This window comes from Syngnathus scovelli, chromosome 12 (genome assembly GCF_024217435.2).
Source record: "Syngnathus scovelli strain Florida chromosome 12, RoL_Ssco_1.2, whole genome shotgun sequence".
NCBI classification, from domain to species: Eukaryota; Metazoa; Chordata; class Actinopteri; order Syngnathiformes; family Syngnathidae; genus Syngnathus; species Syngnathus scovelli.
In genome coordinates, this window is record NC_090858.1 from 3,800,220 (window position 1) to 3,818,688 (window position 18,469).

General features: G+C 42.7%; 5 protein-coding genes across 6 annotated transcripts; 3 read left to right on the forward strand and 2 right to left on the reverse strand.

Moving 5' to 3' along the window:
* The first annotated feature begins 1,762 nt into the window (after positions 1–1,762).
* On the forward strand, positions 1,763–4,091 carry LOC125979034 (tumor necrosis factor receptor superfamily member 6). 2 transcript variants are annotated; one of them, XM_049737064.2, is made up of 9 exons: positions 1,763–1,884; positions 1,993–2,093; positions 2,281–2,418; positions 2,489–2,609; positions 2,682–2,752; positions 2,821–2,913; positions 2,996–3,042; positions 3,266–3,284; positions 3,370–4,091. In XM_049737064.2, the coding sequence occupies exons 1-9, from the start codon at positions 1,805–1,807 to the stop codon at positions 3,648–3,650; spliced, it is 951 nt and encodes a 316-aa protein (XP_049593021.1). In that variant the 5' UTR covers positions 1,763–1,804; the 3' UTR covers positions 3,651–4,091. The 2 variants fall into 2 exon arrangements, with proteins under 2 accessions (XP_049593021.1, XP_049593022.1); XM_049737065.2 differs by having other exon boundaries at positions 3,269–3,284.
* Positions 4,092–4,193: 102 nt separating this feature from the next.
* On the forward strand, positions 4,194–7,494 carry itprip (inositol 1,4,5-trisphosphate receptor interacting protein). Its single transcript, XM_049737063.2, has 2 exons — positions 4,194–4,340; positions 5,503–7,494. The coding sequence occupies exon 2, from the start codon at positions 5,564–5,566 to the stop codon at positions 7,139–7,141; it is 1,578 nt and encodes a 525-aa protein (XP_049593020.1). The 5' UTR covers positions 4,194–4,340; positions 5,503–5,563; the 3' UTR covers positions 7,142–7,494.
* Positions 7,495–7,583: 89 nt separating this feature from the next.
* Positions 7,584–9,427, reverse strand: LOC125979035 (glutathione S-transferase omega-1). Its single transcript, XM_049737066.2, has 6 exons — positions 9,266–9,427; positions 8,582–8,690; positions 8,302–8,524; positions 8,121–8,222; positions 7,935–8,041; positions 7,584–7,861 (listed from the first exon to the last, which is right to left on the reverse strand). The coding sequence occupies exons 1-6, from the start codon at positions 9,291–9,293 to the stop codon at positions 7,711–7,713; spliced, it is 720 nt and encodes a 239-aa protein (XP_049593023.1). The 5' UTR covers positions 9,294–9,427; the 3' UTR covers positions 7,584–7,710.
* A 42-nt stretch (positions 9,428–9,469) lies between these two features.
* Positions 9,470–16,007, forward strand: cfap43 (cilia and flagella associated protein 43). Its single transcript, XM_068652611.1, has 21 exons — positions 9,470–10,481; positions 10,580–10,660; positions 10,719–10,844; positions 10,909–11,013; positions 11,074–11,181; positions 11,306–11,470; positions 11,705–11,911; positions 11,984–12,070; positions 12,649–12,729; positions 12,858–12,986; positions 13,053–13,172; positions 13,321–13,428; positions 13,501–13,587; positions 13,648–13,736; positions 13,802–13,925; positions 14,219–14,331; positions 14,411–14,570; positions 14,633–14,797; positions 15,366–15,443; positions 15,527–15,680; positions 15,739–16,007. The coding sequence occupies exons 1-21, from the start codon at positions 10,425–10,427 to the stop codon at positions 15,912–15,914; spliced, it is 2,520 nt and encodes an 839-aa protein (XP_068508712.1). The 5' UTR covers positions 9,470–10,424; the 3' UTR covers positions 15,915–16,007.
* On the reverse strand, positions 15,918–17,126 carry sfr1 (SWI5-dependent homologous recombination repair protein 1). Its single transcript, XM_049737067.2, has 3 exons — positions 16,880–17,126; positions 16,326–16,673; positions 15,918–16,257 (listed from the first exon to the last, which is right to left on the reverse strand). The coding sequence occupies exons 1-3, from the start codon at positions 16,958–16,960 to the stop codon at positions 16,069–16,071; spliced, it is 618 nt and encodes a 205-aa protein (XP_049593024.1). The 5' UTR covers positions 16,961–17,126; the 3' UTR covers positions 15,918–16,068.
* Positions 17,127–18,469: the final 1,343 nt, after the last annotated feature.

Genomic DNA, 18,469 nt, shown 5'->3' on the forward strand with positions numbered 1-18,469 from the left:
GATAGCTCTTTGTGTGTGTGTGCGTGTATTGTGTGTTTTAGTTGCATTCAAAAAAGACAAACATGCGTGGGCGAAAAGGGATTTGATCACAAAAGGCGGATTAATATATTTGCTTGGCTTATGTCTTAAAGAATATTTCGAAAGAAGAAGAGATTTAGGTTTTTTATTTTTCTCATTGTGGGAAAGTTCACCCAGTTCAACTGATGGACTCGTTTTTGTAGCATTCAACGTAATGTAAAGGTGGGCATTCAATCCCAAGAGCGGAATTGTCCGTCTGTCCTATTTTTTCCAAAATATTCGAACCTCTTCTCCTTATGATTTAGCCATCCTACCCAGCATCCGTGTGTACCTAATAAAGTGAACCGCTCAGAGGAGAGGTAAAGGACGGGACAAGCGGGGTTTAAGACAGCGTGGCCCAGCCTACAAGCTCGGCTTAGCCTCTTAAGTCCCGCTCGGGATTTTCCCTCCCAATATCAATAGTCTCGACAGATCCATCACGACGTGATATTCCAGCCGGCCTTTTTCTCTTTCCATAAGCCAACGGGAGCTCCTCTCCATTGTTTTGCCAAACGGATGCCCCCGCCGCCATCCACAAATCTCATTTGTCGATAGACTAAGCTCTAATTAAGCCAACCGCTGGACGTGTTTCTCCATGGAGACACAATGTATGGAAAGCCGTTGAAGCATGGATTCCATATGCTTAATTTTTCTTGTCCAAATTTGACACTATAAAAATTGCAAACAAGACCCAGTTCTATTTTTTTCACTAGTTGCCTTATTAGTGAGGACAAAGGGCAAACTAGTGCATGGACTGACCTTAAGCTGGATATCAAAAAAAAATTGCTCAAACGGCTTACCATACACATGGCAGCTTTACAGATTTACTGCATGTGTAGAAGCATGGACTTAGAGTGCCTTTGACCGCAGCGAACACAAAACCACGTTGGATCAGTGGAAGTTGCTGAGCTTTTTCCCCCAGAGACCCGCGTCATGAGCGCTGAGGTTATTTCCTGTAGCGCAGGAGCGGCCCGACTCCTGACTTCCTGTTCTGCTGGTGCCACAGTCTCAGTTTGGCCTTCGCGGGACCAGCATTGAGCAAAAATTGAGCCTGTAACGTTCCGAATGTAGTCAACGGAAAAGTTGGAATGCAAAAAAGGCCATTTTAGTTTGTGTCAATGTGTTTATGGAGCATTTGAAAAGGCTTCATTTTATTTTAGCATTTATTAGGTTTCGTATTAGTTTTAGTTTTTCAGGAAGTTGGGTCAATTTGACCTTTTTGGGTTGTTGGGTGGAAACAACCCATTTTTTTTTTTAATTTGTCCCAACTTCCTGGGTTAGTCCAATTTTTAACCCAGTATTTTTAAGGGTATAAGTTTTAATGTAATAAAACAAACTACATCACTCAAACTCAAGGACAAGCTCTATAGAAAATAAAAGTAATTTTTCTAGATCATCCAGAAAAAAAAAAGGCATTTTTTACAATGGTGCGGGAAACTGAAATCAGTGCTTTCCAACTAGGAATTCAACTCATGACGACTTAAAACCCTAAAAGGACTGGATACATCATTAAGGTAAAAACTGATGAAAAAATATTTTTAAAAAGTGTAAGAGAAAGTAACTTTTTACTGTTTTTGTAAACTACACACGAAACACCTTTTTTCACCCCTTTTTGTCATGTACATGGGTGCCTTTTTTCTTACGCTCCTTACAAAGTATAATACCGGCCTCTAGTGTTCAAACGCGGAACAGCAGTAAATAGTCATCATTGTGCGCATGCGCAGTCAACCGTCACTACAGGTTTACAATGAAGACGTCTTATTCTTCCTTCTCTCCGTTTCTGAGGAGTTTTTTCATCTATGTCTTGTTCGGCAACTATTTGTCGGTGTAAGTAAGAGTTTAATATGCTTGAAACGTGTTATTTTAGTAAGTCCACGCTACTTTGGCTTACGCGTGCTAATATTACTTTCACTTTTGAATTCTCCCAAATGACAGCGGCATCGACGCCTCACTCGGGCCGCAAAAAAGGAGCAACGATCGGTGTGCTGATGGAGTCTACCAACATGAGTCAACAACCTGTTGCCTATGTGGTATAGGTGAGGAAACCATACAAAATTGTATATTAAATACAATTAGAAATTAGTACGAAAATACAAACTACAACCACAGTAATCAATTGTTACATCAGAGTGAAACATCTGATGACACGCTTTTAGCGTTACATATTATAAAAGATCACGTGATGGCTTTTATTATTACCACAACTGTTTTTTTTCCCTGCAGGTCAGCGTCTAAAGGCGCACTGCACTGCTGCCAATCCAGAAGATACACAATGTGAGCTGTGTGAGCAAGGCACATACAACAACCACCCAAATCATGACATCACCTGCCAACGCTGCACGTCTTGCTCACACATCAATGGTACACTTTGAATATATTCCAAAAAAAATCAAGACGTTACTTCAATTCACGTCAACATACTCCTTCATAGCCAATCTGGAGGTGGAGACGGACTGTACCCAAGGCCAAGACACCAAGTGCCGGTGCAAAATGGATCATTATTGCATTAGCGCTAATGCTCGAGAATGTAAACTGTGCAGTTCTTGTACTGAGTAAGTTGATCACCCTAACAGTATATCAGATTTTTGTATCACCCCTCCAACATTTGGTGTTGTTTTGGACAGGTGCGGTAGAGAAGGTGTCAAAGTAGCTTGCACAGCCACCAATGACACAGTGTGCAATGTCAAATTAAAAGGTATGATTGAAGCATTGGCATATGTCAGGTGTGGTAAAATAATATATTTTTAATTATTTTTGCTTTAGAGAGAACTTATGCCTGGACAGGAGTCGTCGTAGCTTGTGCAGTTGTGGCAATAATTATACTTGGTCTATGCCTCCGAAGGAACAGGAATCAGCGTGAGTAATCCTAGTCGTGTATTTGTAAATTTGCTCGTTTTAATAATGGTATATCTCGTCTTTGGGTGGTATGACTGATCAGTTTGGAGCAACCGGCCGAGATCGAACAATCCAACGACATTTGAAATGGTGAGTGCTGTCAGTTTTGTATGCGTATTTGTGATATGTGTGTCAGAACTTTAGTAGTGGCCCTGAAACAGATCCCTGAGGAACACCAACGTATTCCATTTGTATTTTAATGAGCTTAGAGGTAATTTCGTGACTAAAATTAATGATCTCTCCGCCATTTTGATATTTCATTCCGGGAATATGAAGCAATTTAATTGATTCTTTGTATTTTTTTTTGTCCCAGGAGGTGGTGCATTTTAACAGTAAGTAAAATTATAAGCGCTCCAATTTAACCACGACTTTCCCTCGTACCGCCACCATTGTGATTTTTCTCCTCTTTGTCTTTAGTACCGAATACGGACCCTTCACGGCACCTGCCCGCTATCGCAGAAGAGCTCGGGTGGAAGACTATGACGAATGTGGCAACGCGGAGCGGGATGAGCCCTGTCAAGATTGAGAGCTGCCGATTAGACAACCCGAATGATCATCAGGAGTGCACGCTGCAGCTTCTGAGGATGTGGGTACAGGAACAAGGCATGAACGCAATGAACATTTTGGTACAAAATCTGTATGATACCAGGCATAATTTGAAAGCAGAAAAGGTGAAGACTATTTTATTGCAAAATTGAATTTGGGTCCACTTTTTTTTAAAAGAACAAACATGACAGATGATGAACTTCTCAGGAATTTTTTATGCCTATGTTGTCGTGTACACAGTATGTCTATTTTGGAGGTAATGAAATGATTGAGGTAAACATTTTAAGCAATGGAGGGAGCCATGTGTGCAATCCATATGAATTAATTAGAACAATATGAGTTGAATTGTTTACAAGATTTTTGTGTTTGTACCAAGGTATTTATAGAAAGGTTACCTTAAAATGCACTGTCACAGATTTTGTACATCTTTGCTATACTGTACTGCAGGAAAGTGGCAATTTTAAAGAAACATCATTTATTCCAACAAGTGTTTCCAATCATTTGTCATTTCTAAGAACGTGAACACAAAAGTCAAATGCAACATGAGCTACAGTTAATTAAAAATGGCCTGTCCTGTTTTGAGGCCCTTTTATTCAATGTAGGTAATATTTAGCCAAAATAATCACAAAATGTCAATTTCAAAAGTCCTTTGATACACGCATGCGCAGTGTTAGCCAAATGTGGTGGTTCTTAAACTTGGGCGTGACTTCCGCGTCTGGGTGGAGCGCCCGAACAGGAAATGTCAGCGAAATTCAGCAATCGTTCCCAAATCGCGTCAGCAAGCCTGAACGACGACCACGAAAAGAATCCCACCATGATACCAAGAATTTATCACGTCAAAGGTAAGTTCTGATTTAATCATTCTGACATGTCTCGGCCACCGTAGTGACTATTTCTATACGGCAGCGTATCAAACTTCCGCTAAACTTTGTTAAAGTTGCGAAGCTGCTATGATGCTCACTTCGATGCGATGTACTACTTATCTTTTTCTTAATTTTTAAAATAAAAAATACTCTCCACAACTCATTTCTTGTTGTAGCAGACTGCAACGTGACTCATGTGTTTGGAATCACGTTGTACTACAGTACTGTGCCCACGTGTTCCTATTTTGTTGCCAGGACAACCGGAGGAGTTTTTTTTTTTTTTTTCCCCTCCCAGAAATGTTGAGCTCATGATTATACTTAAAGACATTTAATAACAGAAAAAGGTCAGAGGCTCTAAAATTTCCCATTACTTAAGCCTGTGGTTGTAAAACTTTTTACACCAAGCAACACCTCAAAGAATTCATCTCTTTCATTCTAAAACCATCAAGACCAAATGCAGTCATGTCGCCCCCATTTATCATAAACAAGACCGTTTTTAATTCCCAAAAATATTTGAGGGTGATATTTTCAACATTGTCCACCAGTTCTGTTATAAATTCAACACAGAAAACATTTTGTCTCACACCCAATGGCCATATGACTATTTTAGCTTGAGGCGGTTTCCGTCATATTAATAATTCCGTTATCGTAGAACGTCCTGTGTTGCTTTGCCAAAGTTGAGCAAAGTTCAGCAAAGCTATGCAAACCTCTTATGTAACTTCCTCTTGCAATATTAAACATTCTTTCCCGAGCATCATTAATTTCTCACAGTTCACGGTGGATAAACTTAATATGGACATCCTCCTCCATTTTTTTGAGGGAGAAAAATCTCAGCAGGTTTGCTGTTAACAAAAAGAGGTTATCAACAACAACAACAAAAATGATGTGTAAACTTCCTTCCTCTTGTGTGTTAGTGCGTCACATAGCCTGCCACTGCTGTATTTAGTCTGCTTCCCTTCGAAGGGTGGAGTCCTATACAAGCAGCTGCTTTGTTTTCCTGTTAAGCACAAATTCAGCATTTCCAAATATAACAATGTTATGTAAGTATCGGGTACTCGCAGAAGCTGCCGATACCAGCCACAGATACTTAAGACGTAGAATAATAAGTCTTTACAAATGAAAATCTTGTCGTCTATTCCAGGAAATGAGCTGCGAGGTTGTTTTGAAGACCTTTAGATGCGTTTACCAAAAGCAAGCCGAAGATGCAGGGAGCCATCGCAAGGGTGTGTATGGTCGTCGCCGCCGCCATTTTGAACCACCCCTCGCTGTTTCCGCAAGAAAACGAAACCGTCGTGGAGCAGGATGAAGAGTTGATGGTACGCATGCGGGAGCATGCGGAGAGGTTGGAAAAGGAACGAGCCAAGTTGGAGACGGAGCTCTCGCAGGTGGATGAGAAGGAAGGCGATGATGGCTCGGAAGAAGGTTACAGCTGGTACTTCTGGGGCGCCGTGTCCTTCGTGGTGTTCTTGGCCATTGAGATGAGCAGGGTGGATATGGTCGAGTCGGACACGAGGTCGCTGGACGAGGATGAGGAGCTTTCTACCGGCGCGGTGGTACTAGACAAGGACATCCTGAGCAGCTTCTGCGACCGGTGGACTTACAACTCGTCCCACGACGCCGGAAGAATGAGGGAGTTCGTGGAGGGTTTTGCCGACGACCTCCTGGAATCCCTCAGGAGCGTTTCCGATCGAGAGGCGGACATGGAGGTGGGGGACTTTGTCGGAATGGGAAGCATGTTCGAGTCTTGGCAAGTGCGCAAGCCTCCGACGTGCGACCTCGTGGTGCTGTTATCACCTCCGGATCCGCTGGACTTCCAGCTCAACCTCTGGTGCGAACCGTGGAGCGACGTGCCTCCCGACAGGCAAGGCTGTGGAACCGTCCAGGTGAGCCGCTTCGGGGACCATGAGGGTGGATGCCTATGTGGTTCCGCCAACTTGGGAGAGGACATGTTGTGCTTACTACACAGTAAAAGCGAAACGGGGCAGGTCGTGGAGCGCAATCTCGATGAGCTGCTCTGCTCCAAACAAAAGCCGCTCTTGGCCAAGGATGGAGTCATGAAGTGGTTTCAGGTGTCCCTCACCAAAGCGTGGGGGCGCATCTCCCACAAGTATGACTTTGAGGTCACGTTTCACAGACTGGACGCACCAGGCGCCCTCAAGGTTCGATTCCCTTCGGGGAAAGCCGTCATGGTGAACATCATACCGGCCATCCAGTTGGTGGACACCGATGCTTATCTGGTCTCACACTTCCCCTCGGAAAACGACGTACCCCCAGACCCGTTCTGGTCTCTCTCGCTTGCCGTCTACGAGAGGAATCTGCTGAAACACGTCGCCAAATTGCTACCTCGACATTCCTGCCATCTGCACTGCCTTCAGGTGGTCACCTTCCTGCACAGGAAGCAGACGACCCTCACGGGGGGAACCGCTTTGACCAACTACCACTGGAAGACCGTCCTGTTGCACCTGTTGCTGCTCAACAAACCGTCCGAGTGGACCGCCGATAAAACTGAGAGTAGACTGCGAGACGTGCTCGGCTTCATGCGCGGGAGCCTCCGGGAGAAGAGACTCCATCACGTCTTGATCGGGAACGGCAGAGTGCCACCAGAGATCCAGCTTCCGGAGACCTTCCGCAAAGCGGCTCCACTCAATCTATTTCGAGGGTTGGTGTTGAAGAGGGATCTTTACGTGGCGACAGTGCGCCACCTGGAGGAGATGTTGAGCAATGCAGCCATGCTTTTACAAGAGTACGCTCCTCTCTCCTCATCTGGCTTGGATTATTAAAATGAATTAAGATGGTAGATTTAAAGCACTTATTTTTATTTATGGTGCATATATTGACGTGGATTGCTGTAGCTGCGCCATACGAACAAAAGTATTTGGACACTCCTCTGAATGAATTCCAAGTTTCTCCTGGTTGTCTACGAAGTCATCTATAAGATCAAGTGTCCCAATACTTTTGTCCATATAGTGGACTATTCAGCAAACGATTTTCATTTGAAGGAGTGGATCTTGTAAATATGTGTTTTGTTGACCCCTAATATAGGAATACAAAATACCTCATTTTGATGGCAGCTATATAGATTATTGTCAAAATTATATTCAACCTCAACCAATAAAATCACTTGTTTTTTTTAGACTGTGAACTGAATTTTATTTTTTTATAATATTGTTGGACACCTCTTCAACCTGCATTTTGTAGATTAATTGCTGACAGACAATAAGGTGACTTTGCAAAATTCAGTCCTGGCAACATGCAGAGTACCAGAACAGGTTTTATTCTTCAGTGGGGTGTGACTCAGCACTTGTACAAAAAAAAAAAAAAAAAGGTGTGGGTCAAGATTGTCTCACGTCTACAAGCCGTAGTCAAAATTGGGTTTGCCCTCCAAGTAGGTCTTGTAATAGGCCTTGTAGATGTCCACGCTGTGCCCGCTAACTTTCACAAAAGGGTCCTCGGACATGAACTTCACCCATTTCTTCAGCTCAGGTGCATCATCCAAGCAGCTGGGAGGTCAAAGGGGATTTTAACTCATACTCCAAATCATTTTTATCTTTGCTCTTTGGAAAAACTACTCACTCGTTCAACTCGAAGACCTCCAACCTCTCAAACCAAGGCCACATCATGTAATCAGTCATGTTGACTGAATCGCCGCCGAAGAACTTTGTCTTCTTCTTTGCCAGGTCCTGGAATATATGTGGTATGTAACAAAAGCCAGCAAGCATTTTTTGATACTCCAAAGTACGAAAAAAAATGTGAACAAACCTTGTTGAGTTCGCGGAACTTCTGCTTCAGTTCAGCATGAAGTCCAGAGACGTCCTCACCTTTCAGTCTGCCCAATGGAATCTTGTAGGTTAGTGGTGTTACCTGTCACACAAATTGAAACTCCATTCTTAATACTCCGCAAATTGACTTTAATTTTTTTTCCATGACCAAATTTTGCGACCTTGGAAAATTTCTCCAGCAACATCTTATGCTGGGCTTTTCCAAAGGGCGTGTCGGGAAGTAGCTTCTTCTCAGGATACACCTCATCCAGGAACTCACAGGTGATGGGGGATTCGTAAATCACTTCCCCCGCCGGCGTCTCCAAGGTAGGGACTTGGCCCAAAGGGTTTTTCTCCAGGAACCAATCAGGTTTGTCTCTCAGGTTGATGTTGACGATGTCGTGCCTAATGTACGAAACAAAATGTTACGATCGGTTTTAAATCACTCTGTGTTTTACTTACTTGATGTTTTTAGCATTCAGCACCAGTCGGGTCCGCTGAGCAAATGGGCAGAATCTCATGCTGTACAGTCTGATGGAGCCGGCTGGCACCGGTCCAGGCGCAGCACACCCTAAAAGAATATTTATAATGTTATTAACACTCCATGTTGATTTATATTTGATTTCATACTTGGGGATTTGTATCATAGGCAGGTTTTTTCTTCTCAAACTAGATTTGTAAGCAAAAGAAAAAAAATAATCTGCAACTGGACGTTTCCAAATATCTTGTCATGGGGAGGAAATGAAATCGCCCAATTGTTGCGCAAGACACTTGAAAAAAATGCTGAGTCACACGCCGATGATGTGGAACTTTTTTTTGTTGCATACCATCAACATAATTTTGCCATGTTAATTGCATTTTTGCCACTCACCTAATTATAATCTCATTTCATTAACGTGATTGTTTATTACAACGAGACGATCACTAGTATGAAAATAAAGGAAACTTAACGGGGCACTCCCACTCTACCTTAACGTCTCCATAAATGTGAGGTCACATAAATTTGTCAAGAAAAACACTGATTGTCACATAGAAGTAAATTTTAAAGCACAATGGGAGTATTTTAGTTGCGTTGTATTGTAGCCGAGCCTCGGTTTCATAAGTGACATTTCGCTAAATGGTAAAAACACATATTAAACGTCTTACCTTTGGATACACACTGCACACTTGCCATTTTTGCGGTCAAACGATTTGACGTACAGGACGATTTGCTGCAGATCTTGCAAGTATGAAAACCACAAACGGTAAAAATGTGTTTATATTTTGCGCTCACTTCCGGGAAAACGCATTAGCCAATGACAGTTGAAGGAGAAAATGGGCGTGGCAAGGGCTCTTATTTCTGGTTGCCAAGGATACACAAAAAATGGTCGTCGTGTCGTTGGTTTGAACGTAAGAATCTCACTAAGTAGTTTGTCTCGTTAAGGTTACAATTAATATATTAGGTTTCTGAGAAATTGGAGTGTAAATTGTAGTCATGCTTGGTTTTGTCGGGTAAGTCAGGCAGTAACAAACAATATTATTATTGATCTCGTCTTGGACACAAATTGTATTGAACTTGTATTCATCTTCCACATTTTACAGGTTAAGGTGAGTTTTAGGGTTTGCTTATTTGATAATTTGAGGGCAGGAAATGACTTCTGACATATGCCAACTTGTATTGTTAGCTAGAAATATTTATTGAAAAAAAATCACTCATCATTATGACGTCACGTGTTAGCGAATGACTTTCACCTTTCACCTTTGGTTGTCATAGTGATACTGTCAAAACAGACTTTACACCGCGACACAAACGTCTATTTTTTACCAATATGCCGGGAGTTTCTCTTATTTCTGCATATTGACCCCCATTTTTGGAGTAGCAGAAATAAAATGTTAAATAAAAGAATATTTTTCCTCTCAGCGGACAAAGGAAAGAAGCTGTCGCGTGTTTGTGAGTTTTATTCGCCTCGCACAATTAATGATACGACTCGACAAAACATCATCGCCCTCTGACTAATTTATCTAACTTCTACATGTAGATGTTTACTTAAATGCTGTGTCCTATTCCTTCTGCGTGCACACTTTTTGTTTTCATTTTAATAGGCAAGGAACTAATGGCTTAATTTAACCGAAAATAGATTCACTCACCCAAAGCTTTGTTTTAGTGCCCTCTTGTGGCGAAACAGGAGACAGCAATAAATAAATAAAAATCCGGTGACTACATTAATCAGTCAATACTGATACATTGACTGTACTATGTTTTGTCTGGTTTTCCCCAAGGCACAATAGAACTAAAGTCTTGAATGCCTAATGTGATAAGTCCACCATGGATGTTAATTCTGAGTCTCCTGAAATTGACCCCGATGCGCCAAAAGATAGTGAGGTAAACCATATTCCATTTTGTATCTTCTGTACACTATGTTGCAAATTATTTTTTACCTCCGAGTGTTATGTATTTATTCATTTGTACTATTCATTTAGCAGCATCTAAGCGAAGATGATCCGATCTATTCAGACAAAAAGGAGCAACTGCGGGCCAGGATGGAGGCGATCCGCAGCACTGTGAGTGTGGCATCAATTATGTTCTATGAATATACAGTGATTGACGGAATGTTCTCAGATCCAAGAGATGATCAGGGAAAACGAGCGTGTCCCCGAAATCGAGCGACTGGAGCTGAAGGAGTTCAACGTGGACGACGACAGGCAGAGGATGTACGATGCAGCCTTGGATGAAGAAGTGTCTCAGGTAACACGGCTTTGAAATATTTCTTCTTCTCAGATGCCATTTCTGATGTGATCCTTGATCGCAGGTGAGAGATAAAATTGAGATGGAGATTTTGGAACGATGCTACAGGCGTGATGTCATTAAGAGAGACTGCTGGGATTCTCTGAAAGTTAAAGATAGAGCTGTAAAGGTATGGAACGGGTTCCGACTCGATTGAAACGGGAACGAAAATGCGCTTTTTACTTAACAGGCTTTTCATACGGAGCACGAGGTGACAAACTACCCGCTCAAAGAGCGACCGCAGGCCGAATTGGCTGCCCTGCGAAGAGTTGAGAATTGCAGGAGGGAGGAACTGGCGGTAAACCATCGTAGTTCAAATTTTTAAAAAAAATCACAGATACAGACTCTAAAGTCATTACAAATTTCCATTCTTGGTCACCCCCAAAAAAAGTATTATCCAACAAAATCTGTGCTCATTCCAGGCGGCCCAAGAAAAACGTGCGGAGGAAGAAGCCGATGATTTCTCGGAGGGCAGTGGAGTAGCGAGCAGCTACTCGGCCGAGCTAGGAGTGTCCCATTCTTACCTCTACGACCAGTTCAGCTTGCACACCACCGAGCAGAAGCTAAACCAGATCGTTCTGCTTCAGGTGAGAAGAGCGTCAAGATGAAGTCAGCTTGTACTGCACTGTATTTACAGTAGAGGGAGCCCGTGAGCAATAAAAATAATGGCTTCACTAGTGGGCAACTTTCATATATGCTATCATAATATTCTCAAAAAGTTATGGAATAAAAACTAATATAAGCAGGAAAAAAAACGTGAGTGATGCAGAAGGACATTCCTCTTTTTTGTCTTCTAATTTTCCCACCCTCCCAATATCCAGGATGTGATCTACCAAATCAAGGTCGCTCTCAACACCCAGTTTGACAAGGTGTATATGCAAAAGGTGCAGGAGATCAGCCGCGTCAAAGAGAGGAACAAGCAAGTGAAGGAGGTCTTGGATGAGCTGGAGCTCAAAGAGGAGCTGTGGGTGCCCGTCCTGAATGACCGGGAGGTGCCCGAGAGGGTGTTTGTTGTGGACGACTCTGAGGTGACCCCCATCTGCAATCTCACCTGTCACATTTGTTATGGCTAAAAAGGAAATCTTCTCGTGACTTATTAGATCAAGGCAGAAAAGTACCTCACCCCTGAAGAGGAGCAGGAAGAGGAACGGAAGAGGCAGGAGGAACAAAAGCGTTTGGCGGCCAAGGTACGCTGCCAAAACAAACGTGGCTTTGTTTTTGAAGCTCCTGTTTTGTGATTTGCTCCAAATTCTTCCTGGCTTGGAGACCGGACCAACCGGCGAGCTTTTGTACCTTTGCATGCATACTTGTCTCAGCGGTAAATTACACTTAGAAAGAAAAAGGAAGAGTCAAGCTGAGGAGTGTTAATAAATGGCCGACTTAAATTTCGCTCGCTACTTTTGTTTTGATCTATCTTAATGCTGCTGTTTATTTATTTGTTTTGTTTTGGTTTCGGGCGTTCTCACATGACCGTCTGGAAAAACCAACGTCGGCAATAGTGACGGAAATCAAACGGGCAGTCACATGGCGGGCAGCCCCACACAGTGACTCATTTACGAAAAATGTGGCAGAAACACGAGTGGAAATTTTATTATTTTAGGTCCTGTATAGTGATGTTTTGGAGCAATATCAAAATTTTTAAAGGTTATGTCACATCACTGCAATTGAACTCATTCACTCTTTAGACGTCAAATATCCATTTGAACTCGATCGGCACTGAATGAGTTAAATATAAAAATATTGCACAACTTGTTGTCTATTTCAGAGCGACGATGTTCGAGAAAGGGCTCTCGATGACATGATGGAGGGCGTTCTTGAAGTGAAAAAAGACAGTTTGCTGAAAGCGGTGGGTCTGCTTGCGCTCATGACAAGACATCCCACCCGAGTTGCTTCGTTGGCAAGCGTTTTCTGTTGAATAAAACAACCGGGCCAAAACGGGAAATACGGGAAGTGCCTATTGAATGTACTCCACAGGAAGTACCCCAGCCCGAGTTTGTTCTGGCCAAACCTAACAACCAGTGGAGCGAAGAAGAGAAAAAGCAATTTAAAGAATATGAAAAGAAAGTCAAAGAGCTGGACACAGAGAAGGAGAAATACAGAAAGGTATTCCAAATTTCCACCGCACCTGCTTTGACGTAATACTTTCTTAGTGATCACTTTGATTCTCAGTCCCTGGAAAACGAAATCAAAAGCCTTCAGAAAGCTACCAAAGACGCCACTGACCGCTTTGATGAAGGTTTGAAAAGGCTCTTTGAGATGAAAATGAAATCCGACATGGCGATTTGTCAGGTGAACAGCCAACACACACATTTTTTTTTTTTTTGCATACCAAACAAATATTTAATTATTCATTTCCATACTGATGTTAAACTTTTTGAAAATTTTGGCATATATAAAAAGTGTGCCCCCCCCCCCCCTCCCAAAAAATATTTCACAGGAAGAACTGAAGATTAAAACTCTCAATTACTCAGTGCTCATGGAAGAGATTATGAAGAATGAAGAAATGGAGCTGGCGCAAAAACTTAAAGAAATGTCTGCGCAGAGGGTAAAATCATATTTTATCCAATTTGCTGGAGTTCCATGTAATTCCTCCATAATCTTCTTTCTCCGATTCCAGATAAAAATGGGCAAAGAGCTTGAGGCATTTGAAAAAGAAGTGGAATCGTTCCAGGAAAGTTATGAGAACATTGTGGCAGATGACAAAGTAAGTCAAACATCCTCTTTGCCAGTAAACGCCTTTTCACACCATTTAATGTCTCTCAAGGCTCAGGACAAAGATTTTCGGAAGGAGTTTGCTAATCTACACAAAGCTCATGTTGATCAGCTGTATAAACTCTTCAAGCGAAGACCAAGGTTGGTCATTATTACCACTTTTTTTTGGAGTGAATGTCATAGAAGTTTATTTTCTTTCTGCTCAGAGGTCACAAGAAAAATGCCATGGATGAGTTGGACTCTCATCGAAACATGCCAGAGGGACTGAACCAGTCAGTGTGGGAGAAGTTTTGTCAAATCCGCCAAACAAAAATAGACACGGAGCATAAGGTGACGATTTAATATTCACGAAGATCACACCGTAAAGATTTTTTACACAATGAATTCAAATTATTTTACACAATTGTCTATCACCATAATGACCATCATTTAAATACAAAAGCAACAAAACGGCAGGGGCCCCATAATTGAACCCTGTGGAACGCCAAACACAGTTGTGAAGACAACCATTCATTTCTGACTTTGTGCTCTTCTGATTTAATCAAGCAGGAACATTTGTCATCACCTTCCCATTGTTAAATTTCATATGTTGTTTAAAAAACATAATGGCATTTTTTCTGCAGATCAAATCCACAGCGGCCACTCTGGCTGAAATGCAAGCGAGTCTGCTCAAGAAGCGAGAAGAGGACGAGACCGCCGAGCGGGATATTGAGTTTCTCACAACAGAACTTGAATAGTCTGTGACCCTCCATTTATTTTATTTGACGAAAAAGTGACTTTTAAATGGCTTGCAAACAAATGATTGGGTCTCATAGCCTGCGTGAGAAGATGCAGAACTTCCTGACGGACATCACGGTCCAGTTCCTGCTCAAACAAGGCCAGGTCGAGGTGACCAACACGGACTTCATCCCCGACTACAGCGACTCCATTCTTATCCACAGGAGCAAAGTGGAAGAACTCAACCAAATTATCAGGGTCAGCTGAACGCACTCACCAGTTCAACCAACACCTCACTAAACACCGATTTGTCCAATCAGACCCTCGGCGAGCAGAAGATAACCACCATGGTGCAGACCAAAGACTTCCGTAAGGGCATCATCCAGGTGGAGTGGGACAACACCATGAGGAGGATGCAGATAGAGGATCTCAAGAACAAAGAACGGGACATCCAGAAGCTGCGTCTCACAGAGGACCACAAAGAGGTCTTGGATTGTGTACCTTTTTATCAATCTTTCATAAATGCCAGCGAGTCATAAAGCAATTTTCGGCTCCCATCAAAAGATTTATGATCAGATTGATTAGTAAAGCTTTTTTTATCAGCACAATATCTTCAGGTGAAAGCCGCTGCTTCTTTATGGCCATTTAAACACGTGCATCAATCTTAAGTAAACACCCGACCTAACAAGGAGATACTCCCACACGTTGTCCAGGCCACAGCGAGCGAGTAGCTTGGAGAATCAACAGGCTCCATAAAGATCTGATGAGTCACGCGTCTTATTTTTAACATGGAGATGACTGTGCATGAGAATGCGCTCCGAGCCCAGATGCCCGTTTATTTTGGCAAAACGTTCAGGTGGTTCTCCTGTGGCCTACAGCGCTGCTTCCTGCCATTGTTCTCAAGCCTCTGGAACGGTGACAATTCAAACGTTTAAATACAAACAAAACCATAAAGTGCGGTCGTAAGGTTTATTGCGCAATTGTTTTTACGCCAACATGGCAACGGGAAGTCTAACAGCGTGCGCTCTGGACTTCTTTTTTTTTTCTTCCCAGTATCTCAAGACAGACAGCGACAGTCGTGTGTGCAAGCAGACGGTATCGCTGAAGGAGGCTCAGTCCCTGCAAGTGAAGGTAACACAAGGCAAAAATATGGCAGACCAGGAACAAAAAGTTCCATAGCCTCCATCTTTTTTTTTTTTCTGAAACTTTCAAAGGCTTATCAGAAGGACGTAAAGACTCGCAAACAAAAAATCAGACACCTCCGAGCTCAGACGGCCATGAAGGAACAAAAGAACGCTGTTTTGGACAAGCAGGTCCAGGACATGCATGTGACCGTGTCGCAGATGAGACACATCTACGAAGCCTCGGGTAACCAAATCACACATTACAGACTTGTTCGAAATTTCAACCCTTTTTTTTTTTTTAGCTTCTGAAGAAAACGAAGCGCTGAACACGGAGCAGCGCTACCAGGAAGTCCTGCAGGTGCAGCGGCTGAAGGACACGGCCAGGCTCCAGATGGAGAAGCTGGCCTTCCTCAGCACCGAGGCGCAGCATTTGAAGATGAGGAACGTCCCTTCGCTGGTGCAGATCAAATACGACTAAGCCTCACGCAGGCAATCAGGTTTTATTTACACTTCTCTTGAATAGACCCTAACTATAAATCAAGCAACAAATAAAGAATGCCATATTATTGAACATTTCTATTATTTAGAAGAGTTTGGTCAACAAAAGATATATTAGATATTTAGATACACATTCATGAAGCAAAGTCCTCCTCCGTGCGGTCAAAGTGCAGAATCTTCTCATCCAGGCCAAAGAGGTCGATGAGTTCAGACAGGCTGGCTTTACGTCCTTCCACAGGAACGTCCGACTGGAGCTCGTACAACGCGTTCTGAACGCAACTCCGCCACTTGTCGATCAAGCTTTGAAGCTGCGCCAGTTCGTTCTAGAGAAGGAGAAAAGTTGAGAAATAATCAGGATGTCTTCCCCCACCGCCCACATCAAGTGACCCACCTTGCTCCTATACATCTTAACCATCCTCAATCGGCGTAACGTCTCCCCCTTGTCCTTCACCTCCCTGCCAAGCCGCTCCCGTCGTTGCGCAAAGTCTTCAGGGTGGGAGTGCGCCGGTCCAGGAATTCTCCAGGAAAACTTTTCACTCCCAGGTCTGTGTTCCTGGCAGTTGGCAGACTGAGGAGGAATTTTATGAACATCGTCATCTGTTGTCTGGGAACATGACGGAATTCGTTGGTCATCCTCATCGTCCACGCAAAGGCGCTTGGCCACGGAGAAGGGCGAGGTGAAGGAGCGGCGTGTTCTTTTCAGATGTTCCTTCAGGGAGGAGCTCAACTTCTGCTGAGGCTGTGGAGACAAGATGGCAGAGTTGCTGTCAACAAGACTTGCCATTTAACCTTAATGTTATTTGATATGGACATCACAAAAACATTGCACGTAGCAGATGAACTGTTTTAATTGATTTAGTTAGACTGCTAATTTTATTTTTTTAGAAAGTAAATAGTCTGAAATGACAGTGACGACTTGAAATAGTGAAAAAGCACACAAATTACCGTCTCAGCGATCCCACATGGACTCGTCGGTGAGCAATTATATACCGATTTAGATGACTCATTCTTCGGCGTGACCTCCATGAAGAAAGCAGCTCGCAGTCAAAACGATTCAAAATCTTCCAAAAAAATACAAACTGCGAGCAGATATTCTATTTTTTTTAACTAAATTCTTCTGCTGTGCATTTCCTTGTTTTGGATTTCATAAGCCCTCCAAAGTCTGTGATTGGTGGAAAGCTGATGACGCAAGCCCGCGGAGGGTCATGGGAAATGTAGTATTAAGTACATCGCACTCAAACCCCACTAAAACTCCGTTAATTTACATCCAGGTAGTGTTTCACTCAAATTAAATTTGTGTCTGTAATAAATTTCTATCAATGTTACCTTTCACGCTACAGTATTAAGTAAAAATACAATTTAGTTTTAGCTTTAGGCCCTGTGTTAAGACTATTTCTTGGTTACACTTGTATCTATGGCAGGGTCATGAGGTGATTCAACACTTCCCACCAGTTGATTCACCTCCAGTCTCAGTTCTTTTACCAGTCTCCTACATTTTCTTCTGTACCATCATCCTGCCTGGACACACTTGTGCAATTTCACATATTCAACGATTAAACTTTGTAGTGTATTCCCATGAGTGAGTCAACATTTCAACTTTTACTTTCAGGCACTGGTTGGGAGTTTTTCCAGCCAAAGCGAGGCAAAGGTGGCTATCGAGAATCTCGAATCCATGTGAGATGTGAGTGAGGTTGCCAACTTTTCATCCAACACAGGTGTGTCTGTCATGAGCACCCATAAATTTCTATCAGGTCTGCATGGGCATCACAAGCTGCATTTTTTCCATTCTTTCTCTGTTAGGGTTGAACCATTTATCAGTTTTATAATATTTTCAAAGTTCTCTCATGTGATTGAGCATGACGCTGAGATTCATAATTAAAATCCAGCAAGGTCACAGTCTTGGCCAGACACAAAGAAGCTTTTGTTTTCATCTCGCTGGGTGATGTATCACTTTCTCCCTCCCCTCCTACAAAGTGTGAAACAAGCTGCCCCAGAACAACAACAACAAAACAGACTCAAGCGTTATTTGGCGTTGCTTCCAAAGTGTGGCAGGGAAATGACATAGCGAGCGTTTTTCAGCAGACTCTTGTTACAAGAGTGCATACGTGTGAAAATAAGCCACAGTTATGATGAGGGATGGGATCGCTTCTAATTATAAATCGTGGTGGTGAGAGAGTGATTATGTCTGCCAATTTTTTAGAGGGCGGGGAGCAGTAGCACTGTGTGTGGGTTAGTTGCTGGATCGGACTAGTTGCTGGAGAAATTCCCGTTCCTAATTAAGATAATGTTGTCGTGCACAAACTGGAGCAGTGCCAACTTTGCTTGCTTGACCTTTCATTTGGATCTCATCAAAACACAGTATTTGGAAATCAGCACACTTAGGGCCCATTTAGGATCCAAAGAATCTTGGTGGTACTTTTAAAAAACTCCCATCACTTGCCAAATACTTCTGGATTTTACTGTAGCTGATAAATGCGGCCTGTTGATGCATTAAAAAGGATTCCCACGGTGCATAAGCACATTCTCACTCTACTA